Genomic DNA, 16,351 nt, shown 5'->3' on the forward strand with positions numbered 1-16,351 from the left:
CGAATTTCCAGTAATGTTTATAGATTCAACCTTTTGGAACACAGCACATTTTAAAGAGCCAGTGAAATAAAATGCCATCATTTTCCTTCTTGGAATTTCAAGACATAAATTTCACATCTGCAGAACAAAGACATGATATTTGAAAGCTTAATCCCAGCTCACCCTGTCATAGATGAGGCATACCCGGGTGTCCCAGAGGTGTGGAGACTGCAGAGAAGTTCACAGTAGGTGGAGAAGGGGGCCTGGCCATGTGCAGAGAGCACAGATTCACACTTGCAAGGCCTGGGTATGAGTCCTGGGTCATTTGTTCCTTCCTTCATTGATTCATGCATTGAATATTTACTGAACCATGTGCCTGCTGTGTGCCGCGTGCTGGCCACATGGATCGTTTCACTGATTACTAGCTGACACCCTTGTGTACCTCACTTAATCCTCCTACACCTTGGTTTCCTCACCTATACTGTATAGTAGAGCTAATAATCAGAAATGTAAAACCCAATCAGGGTTTCAGGAAGATTAAATAAGGGCTTTGTAAACTATAAAGCACAATGCAACTTGAAAGTTTATTTATATTTATTTTATGACTGTTATTCATGTGGTTTGGTCTTGCAGGGAAATATTAATATTCTACCAGGATTGAGAAGTGGGTGTCCCCTGGCCCAGTGGCTTTACCCTCAAGAGCTCAAACCTCTGGCCTGCATAGAGGTCTAGACGCCATGAGGGGCTAAGCTTCAGGCATTGCTGGCTTTAATGGTGGCGGGGGGAATGGGCAGCCTAGCGAAGCCAAGACAAGGGGACGAGTCAGGGAGACACCCTCTCCCTGTCCCGCTTCCCTGACACACACACATCTAATAGCCATGCCTGCTCTCTGTGGGCTCAGAGCAACAGCAGAACAGAGAGCTGAGAGGTAATATTGCAACAGACACTAGCTGCATTTCAATAAGTAAATAAAGTCCAAAACTCCTTCTCCTGCTTTACTATAACACAGTCTTTTTCTAGTTAAACCTCGTTTGCTCCAATCACTATAACAACCTACATCCCAGGAACAGAGCGAATGAACAATACCTGACTTCACAGCGCTCTGTTGTCATGATGTCACTTGGCGTTTTGTGTTCTTGTTGGCTTCTGGCCTCTTGTGAGACTAGGCAGCTGTCCACGAGGGCTCAGAGGTCGGTCGGCATCCCGATCGGCAAAGGCACCACTTGGTCTTCCCAGGCACTAAAACAGGGCTTTTCTAGCAGTGCAGGTTTTCACAAAGCAAACTGGGTATAATGTGCTTGATTACTCAGGAAACTTTGTGGTGTGGGTTATAATGTGACTGCATTAGATGTTTGATTCCCTATTCAGAAAAAGACCTGCTGTAAAAGCAAGGTGCTGTAGCCAAGCTTCTTCATGTGTTTCTCTTCTTAATGAAGAATAGACACAATAAAGTGGTAAATGTGTACAATCCCTTGGTATCCACGGGGGATTGGTTCACACACACACACGCGCGCGCGCGCGCGCACGCCAGATAGAAAAATCCGTTCATGCTCAAGTCCCTTATATAATATGGCATAGTATTTGCATATAACCTATGCACATCCTCCTGTGTACTATAAATCGTCTCTAGGTTACTTATAATACTGAATACAATGTAAATGCTATGTAAACAGTTGCCCTGCCCAGCAAATTCTACTTTTGCTTTTTGGAGCTTTCTGGAATTCTTTTTCTGAATATTTTCCAATCTCAGTTGGTTAAATCTGTATCTGGGATGCAGAACGCATGGACGTGAAGGGCCAACTGTACAGATTACCCTGAAACGATGGGTCACGTAGTAACAGGAAAACTAAATTACACTGTGCCAGAGTACATATAACGAAACAGCTGGATTTGCTCTGTGATGCAGAGTTTTATAACTGTATACCAGTGGCAATAGGAAAAATAACTTTGTCGTCGTGAGTCTGAAATTCTTACTCCTGCCCCCATTATCCCAATGAAATAGTTGTTTTTATAACAGTTTTCAATCTTGTGAGGTTTATTTGGAATACAAATATCATAAAATGTAAGCACTACCAAAATTATCTAAATCCTGCATATCCATTACAAAATAAATCTAGGCAAAGCACTTTTAGATGAGTGAAAGTGAGTTATCATGAGGGTGGTGGAGGGACAGCAAGTGGTGTGCTTGTGAACGGCTAGCTCTCTGGGGATGAAAAGGCGGGAGCTGTAACATTTGTCAGTTTCTGCTCACTGTGGCCGATTTCAAGCTACCAGGGTGACTACCCCTGGTCCCAGAGCTGGGGGGAGATGTACGGTCTCCCACTGTCCTACTGTGTTCCCACCACAGGTAGGCAGCAGATGTTAATAACTTCAAGAGCATGGAGAGATGTAAAATGTGGTAAGATAATTAGGTAGGGTCAGATTATGAGTATTTGTTGCCTTTGCTTTTAATATATTCAGTTAAATGTGTTCAGTTTCATCTTTAATAATGACTCTGTTTAACAACTGACCACAAAACTCCTGAAAGCGTAACAACCCTCTCTCACAGGCTGGGCTGAGCCAGTTCCTGCTCCCTGGGCACGGGGATCTTGTTTGCTGTCTAAGAAAATCTCAATCCCTTTTTCATGGCTGTAAGTGGAGTCAACCAGCACCTAAACGACCTTGATAATTTCTGGCAGCTGGTAGAAAGCCATCCTCTCTCCTCATTATTGACTGCACAGGATCGCCACCTAGTGGTGGAAGGGGATTGTCTGGGTTGAAGGAAGGCTGAGTCTGTCGAACAGAGCTGGGAAAATGGCTGTTCTCGCAGACCGATTCCTGTGGTGCTTTCCAGATCCACAGTATGGTGAATGGAGAGAGTGATCGCCCCATCGGGGCAGGCTTCCTGTGTCCCAATGTACATCTGACCGTAGGGATCTTGTTGAGAGCACTCTGTAAAGCCTTCTTAGAATTAGAAGAAGGGCCTGGGCCGTTGCCGGAATTCCCTCTTTTTACCCCATGAAGACACTGATCCCTAAAGAGGTGACGTGATGGCCCCGAGTCACATGCCAGCCGGTGTCAGAACTGGGCCTCAAACCCAGTGCACTGACTCTGACTCTTAAGCCACTGTCCCTTCTGCTACTCCCTCAGAACATGCAGATTGAGGCCACACAGTCTTCCTGGGCCTGGCGCCAGGTCCAGGGTCTCTACAGTGGTGAGAACAGCTGCCCGCATGGAATCTACTGCCCTGCCAGGGAGTCAGCTGGTACAGGCCCCTGTCCCACTGCATTGACCCCCTGCTCTTAGCAGGTGCAGGCTACCAGAGGATGCTGCCCGGGGTGAAACAAGACCCAAAGGCTGAGCAGGAGTTAGCCGCGGTGGTCAGGGGGTGGGGACCATGGCCAGACCATGGGGCCAGAAAGGTCAGTGTGGCTGGAGCTCTGGGAGCCTGCTGCGTATGCATCGTGCCATCCACCGATGAAGCCAGCGAGAAATTCCAGGAACCTAGGTCAGTCATTTCGCGGGAATTGTTGTGCGATTAAATGAGGCAACATCTGAAAATGCCCAGCACAGTACCTTGCCGAGCTCCAGGCGGGGGTTCCCAGACCACGCCCCATCTGTCAACACTCACAAGAAGAGTGAGGACATGCTTAGATGTGAGAATGAGGCAGGAGTGACCAGTGAGGAGGAGGACTTTGCTGTAACTGGCTCACTTTGCGAAGGTGCTGCCCTACTGGAGCAGCTGTACCCTTTCCTGGTTACAGAGGACATTTAAAAAGGAAAAAGCCAGACAGTGGTTACCTCAGGATTGCCTAAGCAGCTCCCTTCCTGATGCAAAATGCAGAGCTGTTCTCCACCTCCACGTCCATTCCCCATCAAACACAGTCCCCCAGTCCACACTCTGCTCCCCAGCAAACAACGCCCCATCTCAAAGCTACCTGGAATCTCCCCTCTCCCAACTGTGGAGCGCTGTGAGCCCCATTCAGCCAAGGGATAAATGACCAGATGACTTTACACTGCATGGTAGCAGTTGTCCAGGGACAATCAAGCCAACTGTTGCCAAGGGTTTACTGTACATGGGAACCCAAATCCCCCAGTAATCCCTGAGGTTTTACTTTGATTGGTTTTACTGAGGAAGTAGGCTCTGATGCCTTAGGATCAAAGACCGTGAAGCGGCTGTGTTCACACAGGTGTTTAAACGGTCCCCTCACCTCCATCCTCTCCTCCACTATGTCCCGGATCCTGGGTGGGACACTCAGCAGCTGCTTGCATAGAAGCTGGCTGAGCTCACTCTGGGTATCAGGAGTGCACTTCAGAGCCCAAAGAGGCCCATGCGATTTACTTTCTTTTTTTTAAAGCAGCTTTTTTGAGATATAATTCACATACCATAAAATCAACCCATTCAAAGTACAATACAGTTGAACAGGGACTTCCCTCGCTGTCCAGTGGTTAAGGCCCTGCACTTCCACTGCAGGGGGCACGAGTTTGATCCCGTGTTGGGGAACTAAGATCCCACGTGCCTCGTGGCATGGCCAAAAAAAAGTACAATTCGACAGCTTTTAGTATAGTCACAGAGTTGTGCAACCATCATCATAATCTAACTTAGGAAGATTTTCGTTATCCCAAAAAGAACCCTTCTTCCCCATAGCAGTCATTCCCCCAGCCCCCAGCCCTAGGCAACCACTAATCGACTTTCTGTCAGTATAGATAAGCCTTTTCCGGACATTTCATATAAATAGGATCATCCTTCTTTTGTTAACTTTACTCCTAAGTATTATATTCTCTTTGTGTATCGTAAATGAAATTGTTTTCTCAATTGCATTTCTGAATTGTTCATTGCTAGTGCATAGACATAGAGCTGATTATTTTTTTATTATTTATATTTTGGCTGTGTTGGGTCTTCGTTGTTGCACATGGGCTTTCTCTAGTCGCAGCAAGTGGAGGCTACTCTTGGTTGTGGTGCGCGGGCTTCTCATTGCACTGGCTTCTCTTTGTTGCGGAGCATGGGCTCTAGGCGCGCAGGCTTCAGTAGTTGCAGCACACAGGCTCAGTAGTTGTGGCATGTGGGCCCTAGAGCACGTGGACTTCAGTAGTTGTGGCGTGTGGGCTCAGTAGTTGTGGTGCACGGGCTTAGTTTCTCCTCAGCATGTGGGATCTTCTCGGACCAGGGATCGAACCCGTGTACCCTGCATTGGCAGGAGGATTCTTAACCACCGTGCCACCAGGGAAGTCCCCAGATAATTTTTATATATTGATCTCGTGTTCTGTAATCTTGCTGAATCTTTTTATTCTAATAGTTTTTTTTTTTAGTGTATTCCTTAGGATTTTCTATGTGCAAGATCATCTCATCTGCAAATAGAGGTATTTTCACTTCTTTTCTAATCTGTATGACTTTTATTTTTCTTGACTAATGGCTCTGGCTAGAGCTTCCAGTGGGTATTGAACAGAAGTGGTGAGCTAACACCTGTGTTTTGTTCCTGATCTTAGGGGGAAAGTATATTTGTCACCAGCAAATATGACGTAGGCTAGGAGTATGTGGACAAGGGTCCTAACCCCAACCAGGGGTCAGACTTCCATGAAGAGAGGTAGGAAGATGCCAGTGTGGCCTGCAGCAGGATGGGAGGCTGGGAGCCAGCAGTGCCACACCTGACAGGGACTTTGTAGGCCAAGAGCAGAGAGAAGCTGTTAGAAGGATTTTCAGTGGAGGGTGAGGTAAACTAATAAATGCTGAGCTGGGGTGATGTTCAGGGAGCCTCGAAAGGAAGCAACTTTAGTTGCTTTCGTTGCTTCCTTTCCTCGAAAGGAAGGCAGGAAAGACATGAAGGGGGAGGAACTGGGTGACCTCCATCAAAGATGGAGGCAGATGGGCAGAGGAGCAAGCGGGGAGACTCCCAGGAAGGCTGCAGGCAGGATGGCCCTTGTTTTCAGAGGGTCATCCAGCTTTGCCTCCATGCTAAGAGGCCCCCCTGCCCGAAGAATGCACCTAACAACTCCCAATACCCTTGGGCTCCAGACACCCCATCAACCTGTATTCTCCCCTGGACATAAGAGAGGCCAACTCTTCATCTATGACTATTTGGTGAGAGTATGTGTGTGCACACACGTAAGCCTGCACACACACGTGTGCATATGTGCACGTATCGTCCCAACCCTGTTCCCTGGAACTGCCAGAGTGGAGGCTTCCTCCCTCCCAGGGTGTTCTAATGCACACACCACAGCCCCAGCCCCTCCTCCATTCCTTGTTACTGGGAAATAGATGACTTCTGGTATCCAGGCTAATGGCTCTTATTAACCAAATGCTGACACATCCCTAATGTATAGGTTGCTTAACTAAAAACCTGCTTGTCCAGCCAGCTTTCAGAGAAGCAAGCACTTCCCAAGCAGGGAATGGGGATTTCCAATAGACTAGGAAGGAAATGATGTCATGCTAATGAACTATACAATGCCTTTCCTCTTCGATGAAAGAAAGTGTCTGGTGGGGGTGGGAAGGTGGGGATGGGGTTGATCTGAGAAGAGTGGAGCCTGAGTTACCTTGGGGTTTGCTCCCTCCTACTCAGGGAACCCCCCACACCTGCTGGGGACAGCTAGCAGCCAGTAACCCCTCACCCCCAGCCAACCCCTCGTGATCCAACTTGCTCATCAGCAGCCAGCAGCATCTACTGTCACAGGAGCTCAGCAAGGACAGTGAGGCTCTGGCCTCTTTAGAGCACAGCTCAAAACTGGGTGTGTTTTTTCCTTCCAGAGCTCAAGCCCCAGGAAATACCCTCCCCTTTTCCTCCCTCCTCCCACAGGTGTTAACAGGCCCAGCCAGACCTAACAGCCAGCCCCACAACGTTGAGTTCAGCCCAGGCCCTCTTAGAAGAAATCTTAAGTTTCTTTCGTAAGCGAATGAATGTAGGCTTCACTTTGGTTAGTCCTTAAGCTAAGGGGGAGGGGGACTGTTTGCTATATTTCTATTTCCTAAATGCATTCTCTGAATGCTTTTCATGAACATATTTAATAAATGGTTGTTCCAGATATGTTTAAAGATCTCACTAAACTAGGACCAACCTAGAGTTACACGCCTTTGAGACAACGTATGTATGAATGGTGACTGGAGGCTACACAGGTTGTAGAAAGAATACATTTAAAGCTAGAAGACCTGGATTAGGGTCTCAAGTTGGAGATATTTTTGATGATCATGACCAGGGAGAGGAGGTGCTACTGGCCTCCCAGGGGTAAAGGCGAGGGATGTTGCTTACCACCCTACGGTGCACAGGACAGCCTCCGCAGCAAAGGATTATCTGTCCGCCCAAAGTGTCCATGGTGCTGATGTTGAGAGATTACTTTGGATAAACTTTTGCACAAGAACATTCATGGCAGCATTTTTTTGTAATGAAATTGGAATCGTCCCAAATGACCATCAACAATGGAATGGATAAGTAAATTGTGACATATTCATGCAATGGAATAGTAAGTATAAAGCAATGAGAATGAATGAATCAAACTACATGCATCAACAGTGTTCATCTCAAAAACGGAGCGAGTGAGGGGATTCCCTGGCAGTCCAGTGGTTAGGACTCAGTGCTTTCAGTGTCGTGGCCCGGGTTCAATCCCTAGTCAGGGGACTAAGATCCCAAGAGACACGCAGTGCGGCTGGAAAAAAAAATGGAGCAAGTGATAGTAGCATGTGATTCATTTCATATAGTTAAAAAACAGACAAACTGGGGCTTCCCTGGTGGCGCAGTGGTTGAGAATCTGCCTGCTAATGCAGGGGACACGGGTTCGAGCCCTGGTCTGGGAGGATCCCACATGCCGTGGAGCAACTAGGCCCGTGAGCCACAAAAACTGAGCCTGCGCGTCTGGAGCCCGTGCTCCGCAACAAGAGGCCGCGATAGTGAGAGGCCCGCGCACCGCGATGAAGACTGGCCCCCACTTGCCGCAACTGGAGAAAGCCCTCGCACAGAAACAAAGACCCAACACAGCAAAAATAAATAAATTAATAAACTCCTACCCCCAGCATCTAAAAAAAAAAAAAAAAAAAAAAAACAGACAAACTACAGGTATCGTTTAGGGATACTTATGTGCGTGGTAAAACTACAACGCAAAGCAGAATTATTAATACAAAATGCAAGCTAGGGGTTCATTCTGGGAGGGATTTCAGTTGAGGAGAGGCACCTGCAGGCTTCTATGGCAAAGTTCTGTTTCCACAGTTGAGGGAGGGGGATAGGTACATGACTATTTGTTTTATTATCATTTAGATGTATAAACATGTTTTATAAACTTTGGTAGGAATATGTGTCTTTTTCACATTTCCTTCTATGCTGGGACACAGCAACAGAGGCTAATGTTTATGAAGAGCTAGCTACATGCTTTTGCAATGACCTTGTCGGGGAGGGTGCTTTACTCTCCGAGAAAGTTTAGGAAGTGACATGTCCATCTAAGGATAGGGCTGGACTTGAACTTGAGCTGGCCAGTGCTGGCCCCATGCTCCAAACTACCGTGTGGTGCTGCTGCCTCCTGTTGGGTCCCTTCTCACCTGCCTCCACTCTTTCCACAGGGTCCGGAGACAAACAACCAGCCGGCCTCCCCCAGCAGGGGGCAGACCCAAGCCCCAGCCCAAGCCCAAGCCTCAGGTGCCACAGTGCAAGGCTCTGTATGCCTATGATGCTCAGGACACAGACGAACTCAGCTTCAATGCCAATGACATTATCGATATTATCAAAGAAGGTAAGTGCATGGCTGGCTGGGACAGCCTCCAAAAAGCATATGGTTATATTTCTATAAAAACTAGTATAAATGTGAAAGGAATTTATGGGCTCCTCTCACTGAAACTTGCAGAGGTAGGTCAGGTTTCAGGCTGATCAAGACTCCAGCTTCATTTTTAAAAAATACTTCTTTCAGCTCTGCCCTCTTCTTTGTATCTGTTCCCTCCTCAGGCTGTTTTTCCTCATGGTAGCAAAAAGGCTGCATCAGTTCCAGGCCAGCAGATCAAACCATCTCTGAAATCCGCTTTACCTCTGAAACTTCTCTTAGCCATTGGACAAAAGTCCCAGCTATCCCTCAGATTGGACCAAATTGGTCATGTGGCCATCCCTGAATCAATCTCTGTAGCAAGGCAAAGGCTGTACCCCAAGTGGGTCAGACCTGGCAGGGTCTGCCCGAGGTAACGGGAGTTAGGCCTCTCCCACCCAGATTTCATAGCCTCCTCCTAATGAAGGTAGATGGAATGGAAGCCAGGGAGACAACTTGTAACATCTATTATAAAAGTGGTCTGTGGGCTTGGCTGAATACTTTATTAATTTGGTAAAGATAAGTTAGAATATAATATACATATAAGCACACATAATTCCTTATGGAATTATAAAAAACAAAGATAACTCTTAATTTAGGATGTTAGAAAAAGCCCCATGAATGACATGGCATTTGCGGTGAGGGATGGGAAGACTGACAGAGAGAGGAGCCATGGAGGCCAGAAAGAGTGGGTCCTTTTAGGAAAATGAGCCGACACTCAACCCAGGTGCAGAACCCCTGAGGAGATGTCATGGGGGATGAGGTGAAGCCAGAGTGGCCTGGTCCTAGAGGCCCTGGGTGTCAGGCTCAAGACAAGTTGTCAAGAGGGAGTAGAGCCATCCAAGGTGTATGAGCAGAGCAAGGACAACCTGAGTGGACAGTGGTCCATGGCAGGGCTAGCTTTCGGGAAGGGGTAGCCAAGGGCAGTTCTAGGAATCACCTGGGCTCACTCCCAGGAGAATTCCAGGTCCCCAGACCAACCTCCTTCTAAATGTTCTCTGGGTGCTCTTTTTATCTCCTTTAGCCATCTGGGTTTCTACAGGTGTTAATATTTTAAGTTGGAATAAAAAAAGTATTGAAATAGACTCTTAGTAATACAAACAGGATTTTTATTGCCAGCTTTGTTCAGCAAAAATATGGAAAATGACCTAATATCCAGTGATGGGGATTAGTTTAATAAGCTTTGCTATATCCATTCAGTGAACTTTGATGCAAAAATTTTTATGTTAAAGATAACGATGCAAAAGTATATACATTATTGAAATGGAAAAATGTTCATGGAGAAAAGGAAAAAGTTAGGTTAGCGACTATGGACTAGTCTCATTTTTGTAAAAATATAAAACAGGGAATAGAAAAATGTTTTCTAAAAAGACATTTTTAAAAATAGAAAATGTTGAAGTGGTCTCCTTAAGTGTTGAACTTTAAGTATTACTTCCTTTTCACCTCAATATTTTCAAAATTTTCTAGACATAACATGTACTGGATATAATTAAAACATATATTTGTGTAAAATGTAGAGTCCTAAAAGTTATCCAAACATGCTATAAATTATTGCTGTAATTTAAACAGTGTGGTGTGAGTGCAGGAATTGACATATAGATACAAAGGATAGAATAGCATTCAGAAGCAGACCCTTGTGTGCATAGGTATTTAATAGATGATAAATGTGGCATTTGAAATCAGGGGAAAGGATAGACAATTACTTTCCATTTTGAAAAGAAAATAAAGTTTGATCTCTGCCTCATACACAAAATAAATATCAGATAAATTAAAGATCTAAAACTATATAATTAAATTACGAAAGTCTTAGAAGGAAACCTAGAATATTATATTAATCTCTGGGTGAGAAAAATCTTCCTATGGAAGATGTCAAACTCAAAAACCATACGGGATTTAACCTCATAAAAAGGCTAAATTGGGCTTCCCTGGTGGCGCAGTGGTTGAGAGTCCACCTGCCGATGCAGAGGACATGGGTTCGTGCCCCGGTCCGGGAAGATCCCACGTGCCGCGGAGTGGCTGGGCCTGTGAGCCATGGCCGCTGAGCCTGCGCTCCACAATGGGAGAGGCCACAACAGTGAGAGGCCCGCGTACTGCAAAAAAAAAAAAAAAAGGCTAAATTAAAACCTATATGGTGAATAGCACGAGGAACAAAGTTAAATTATGGAAAACAGACTAGGCAAAAATGTTTTACATATATAAATAGCTCTTCCATGTAAATAATACAAATAATCCAGCCCAAAAGTGGACAAAGGCTATTGAGGCAATCAGTGCACAGCAGAGCCTCCCTCCTTAACCATCAGAGAAGTGCAAAGCAAAGCATTTCACCTGTGATATCAGCAAAGATTAAAATATGAGAGGGACTTCCCTGGCGGTCCAGTGGTTAGGAGTCGGCACTTTCACTGCCCGGACCCCAGGTTCAATCCCTGGTCTGGGAACTAAGATCCTGTAAGCTGCAGGATGAGGCCAAAAAAGAAAAAAAAAAAAAAGTGAGAGTTCACATTCCCTAATCCAAATCCTTCGAGCTAACTGAGTTTCAGAAATCAGAGATGGGAGCTTTTTTATAGTATGTAACACCCCTTGTGGGTCCCAGGCAAACAGCTTAGATCAGCCTCAGTATTTCTGCTGTGGAACCTAAGCATGCAGTGGAAAGAGACATCATAAACAAGCCCATGTCAGTTCAGGTCAAGTTCTCCCATGAAATGAGTTACAGAAAACTTAATTTTCAGAACTTTCTGGATTTTGTCATTGCAAATAAAGTGTAGAGTGTAATATCTTTGGTTAGTCAGGGAAATAGGTACCTCCTTTCACTATTTACTGCTGGAATAGACTTTTGGGAAGGAAATTTAACAGTATTTATCAAAACTGTAAAATCCCCATATCAAAATGATTACTTTGGATTTATAGATTAACCCCTTCCCCCAAGATAAGTCCCAAATAAATTAATACTTACATGCGTAAAAGAAACATAAAAGTCCTAGAAGTATAGAAAAAGTTTTCTTTTTTAATACTGTCTGTGTGGGAAAGGATTTCTAAAAGTGATTGAAAACTAAGAAGCTGGAAAATCATCATCCGATTCAACTGCTCAAATATTAAAATGTCATAAAAATTTAATTAAAATTGGAAGAGGGAGGGCTTCCCTGGTGGCGCAGTGGTTGAGAGTCCGCCTGCTGATGCAGGGGACACGGGTTCGTGCCCCAGTCCGGGAGGATCCCACATGCTGCGGAGCTGCTGAGCCTGTGCGTCCGGAGCCTGTGCTCCACAACGGGAGAGGCCACAGCAGTGAGAAGCCTGTGTACCGCAAAAAAAAAAAAAAAAAAAAAAATTGGAAGAGGGCTATTTGTAACTCATGTGACAGATTCACTAGTATATAAAGAACTCCTAATCAACAAGATAAGAGACCAGCAACCAATATAAAAATAGGCAAATGATATGAACAGTGGAATATAAGCAGCTATAGAACAGTGGAATATAAGCAGCTATAGAATACAGAAGCTCTTTATATACAGATATGAAATGATCTGTAGTATGTGTTATTAAGGTTTAAAAAGTACAGAACATGTAGTATGCTATCACTTGTGTACAAAAGAGGTTTTTTTGTTTGTTTGTCTGAATAAATGCCTTTATAGACATGAAACATCTCTGGAAGAAAGTGCAAGAAATAGATAATACTGCTTGCCCTCAACGAAGGGATCTGGGTAGCTGTTTTCACTGTTTATCCTTTTGTACTTTTGCAAGTACACATGAAAGTATTACCTATTACAAAAAATAAATTAGCTTTTCTTACAAAGGATACTAGAAGGTGATTATTCTTTGATCCACGAGTCTATCCTATAGAACTACTTGCACGTGGGCATAAAGATATTTTTTGCATTAACAATGAAAAATTGGGGAACAAATGTCCGTCAATAAGGGAATGTTATATAAAATTTGGTATGCAGTGCAACTGTTTAAAAAATTAGTCATGGAAAGATTATTGAGTATTGAAAAGCAAGATGCAGAACAGTAAGGTATAGAATGGCCTGTTTAAAATGAATGTGTGTGTTTATCATCACAGAAAAATACATAGCAAATTACTGCTGAAGGGACTGGGATTAAGCTGGGAAGTAATTACGGTGAAGTGTTGCAGATCACTTCTTCCAGAAAGGCTGTGAGGTGGAATGAGGAGTGTGAAAGATGCAGTGGGGGAATAGCCACTGTGAAAGAAAAGGGGGGAAGCAGGATTAGAGCCATCTGACCACAAGGCGACCTCACAGTCCGCCGGCCCAGCAGCTGCTCCAGAGCTGGGACTGCTCACAGGGGAGGCTGGAAGGCTTAGGCCCCGAGAGAAGCAATGTCTCAAAGGCAAGGCAGATCCCACAGGGCCGAGAGCTGGAGACTGGCAGCAAAACCTCACATCTGGGCAGCGGGTTCTTCTGGAACAGGGCCTGAGTGGCACATCTGTATGTCTAATTTTCATTAAAATTAAGAAGGGAAAGAACATCCCCTTTGCCCATGGGATGCACCCACACGAGCAGAGTGCATCTGGCCTGGGCAGAAAGCCTTGCTCACCGTCACCTCCACCATCTGTGTCCTTGCAGATCCTTCTGGCTGGTGGACCGGGCGGCTACGAGGCAAGCAGGGCCTGTTCCCCAACAACTACGTGACCAAGATCTGAGGCGCACAGACTCTGATGCACAGGACGAAGGAACTTCAGGCACAGACAGGGGAGGGGACATTTGGGGGCTCTCCTTCTGATCCATAGCGAGCAATTGCTTCTGCAAGGCCTGGAGCTATTCTGGCATCTTGCCCGTGGAGGACTTCCAAAAGCTGGGCTGGGGACAGGGAGTGTCACTCCATAAATGATCCTAAAAGGTAGCCTATTCATAGGAACCCCAGAGGGCAAACCAAGCACCCACTCAGATTTATTTATTCTATTTAAACCTGGTGAGAGGACAGGTGAGGTCCACTCAGACCTTGCTGACTCTAACAAAATAGCACCTGCTCACTCACCAGGCCCAGGGAATGGCTGTACGCGGCCACTGACAAGTGCCTTTAGTTGAAGAGCACATTTCTTCACCCCTCTTTTCATTACCTGATGTACACATTCCTCGGCCACCTTCCCTCAGGGAAGACCCACTCTCTGCAGGTGGGGCTTGGCGTGAGCAGGCACTTCCCGTGCAAATGTCAAGGGCCGGCTGAGCCCACAGGTGCAGTGGGTGCTGGTTTACGCTGTGCTGGGCTGCAGGGGCTGAGGCTGGGCTGTCGGCCAGGCTTTCTCTGGGTCTTCAGTTGGAATGTGGCTGGCCCATGTTGGTTTTTGTGTTTAATGCTGTACCTATTACAAGAAGGATCTCTTTTTTTCGAGCTGTACATTTATAAAAACAGATCATATACTGTATATATAAAAAATCTCAAGATGATAGAAACATGTATGAATGTACTAAGTAGTATTCCACTGTACTTATCCATAAGATAGAATTCATTACAAGACTCACACCAGGTACTTACAGTTGTGCACTACTCCTTTCCAACTATAGAATCAGTGTTACTGCTTTCTAGCTCAATCCCTGCAAACCCTTCCCAACCCTCTCCTGTAGGTAATTTTCCCCTGCTGGCCCCCAACCCTGTGTCTCCTCCCCCTACCTCCTAAATAAATAAAGGAATCAGTGAACCACCTTGTTCTTTCATGACGTCTGTCCGGCTTGGATTGTGTCCACTGCCACAAGAGAAGGTATGTTGAAGTCCTAACCCCTAGCACCTTACTTGGAAATAGGGTCTTTACAGAGGTAATCAAGTTAAAATGGGGTCATTAGTGAGGGCCCTAATCTAGTACAACTGGTATCCTGATAAAAAGAGATTTGGACACAGATCAATCAACACACAGAGAAGAAGACTAGGTGAAGAGTCAGCCACCTGCAAGCCAAGGGAGGGGGCTTGGAACAGATCCTCAAAGCCCTCAGAGGAAACCGTTCCTGCCAACACCTGCATGTTGGACTTCCACCCTCTGCAATGGTAAGGCAGTAAATTTCTGCTGGTAAGCCACCCAGTCTGCAGTACTTAATTAAGGCAGCCCTAGCACACCAAGGCAGTGTTTATTGCAGTAGTAGTGAAAAGTTGGAAACATTGTCATATCCATCAATAAGGAAATGGTCATAGGCGTACCATCACTTCTTAACCTCTCCTTCTCCCAGTTGCCCTCAGCCATTCTTAAGCTCCTGGGAAAGGAGGATTTGACCGCACACACCTCTTGCCATTTCAGGATCCCCAAGTCCATAGGAAAAAAATTATCAGGGATTACATATTAGGGGGAAAATATATCTGAATTTGGGGCAAAGTAAATAATTCTGTTTTACTTCAACTACAGAGAGCAAACTTCACTTGCTAACAATAAACACAGTTTAAAGTACATTTCAGTTCCATTTTGTGACCACCCAAGAGAGAGGAAAATAAAGCCATAATGTGATGACATAAGGAAAGGTAATTCTGTGGACACTAACAGTCTCTATATTTTACAAGGGACTTTCAATTTCACATTCCTGGGCTCACTGAGAGTTGGAGGAAGGAGACAGAACCAGAATTCAACTGAGGAGCATCATGGACTCCCCTTGAGCAGACTCAAGGTGCAGGCTGCTTTCTCACGGGCAGGACAGCCCAAACCACATTCCTGTGTTACCATGAGCCCCTGTCCCAGCTCCCACGTGGCTCACCCAGGGCCGTGCTCAAGTAAGTGCTTAACAGATGTTGCCCAAATAGGTGACTGAGTTGATGTTTATAGGTGAAGAAGCCTTAAACATTGGTTTCCTCTCATTTCTGGATCCAGCCAGGCCTGCCATTTTGTTCACTGATCAGTTAAACAGACAAGAAATTAGTTCAGGAATCACTTAACCAGGGGCAACATAAAGAGGCTCAAGGGCCATCCCAGCCTTCTAGAACTTGCCATCCTGTTTAGGAGAAGGGGCATGTGTATGCACACAACACACATGTATAGCAGTAGAAACTGCATTGTAAAAATGTGACAGATTCCTTCAACTGATGGTTTAAAGAAGTAACCAAGAGTTGGTTGGTTGGCCTGAGGCGACCCAACACTGCAGCCTACCCGGGCTCTTTGGTGGGGCTAATGGCAGACTCTGGGAGGGCTCACGTCAAGGAGTACTTCCCAGAACTTCTGCTGCCAGTGTCCTTGTCCTCACGATGAGACAACAGCCACCCCCCGCCTCTGCAGGAGACCCTAAAACACTAGCAGCCTGTGGAACAAAAACCACATTCACAGAAACACAGACAAGATGAAAAGGCAGAGGGCTATGTACCAGATGAAGGAACAAGATAAAACCTCAGAAAAACAACTAAATGAAATGGAGATAGGCAACCTACCAGAAAAAGAATTCAGAATAATGATAGTGAAAATGATCCAGGACCTCGGGAAAAGAATGGAGGCAAAGATCAAGAAGACACAAGAAATGTTTAACAAAGACCTAGAAGAATTAAAGAACAAACAAACAGAGATGAACAATACAATAACTGAAATGAAAACTACACTAGAAGGAATCAATAGCAGAATAACTGAGGCAGAAGAACGGATAAGTGGGCTGGAAGACAGAATGGTGGAATTCACTGCCACGGAACAGAATAAACAAAAAAGAAT

The 16,351-nt window shown here is 45.4% G+C and overlaps 1 protein-coding gene across 3 annotated transcripts in view; it reads left to right on the top strand.

Moving 5' to 3' along the window:
* Positions 1–14,399, top strand: part of MYO1E (myosin IE) — a 204,334-nt gene extending 189,935 nt beyond the window's left edge. For all 3 annotated transcript variants that reach the window (XR_004348446.1, XM_032622613.1, XM_032622614.1), the window contains 2 exons: positions 8,498–8,667; positions 13,308–14,399. Coding sequence is in view for 2 of the 3 variants with exons in the window: in XM_032622613.1 (XP_032478504.1) it covers positions 8,498–8,667; positions 13,308–13,384 (247 nt within the window). In the remaining variant the exon portion in view is untranslated. The remainder of the gene's footprint in view (positions 1–8,497; positions 8,668–13,307) is intronic.
* The last annotated feature ends 1,952 nt before the right edge of the window (positions 14,400–16,351 follow it).

Source organism: Phocoena sinus, chromosome 2 (genome assembly GCF_008692025.1).
Source record: "Phocoena sinus isolate mPhoSin1 chromosome 2, mPhoSin1.pri, whole genome shotgun sequence".
Classification (NCBI taxonomy): Eukaryota; Metazoa; Chordata; class Mammalia; order Artiodactyla; family Phocoenidae; genus Phocoena; species Phocoena sinus.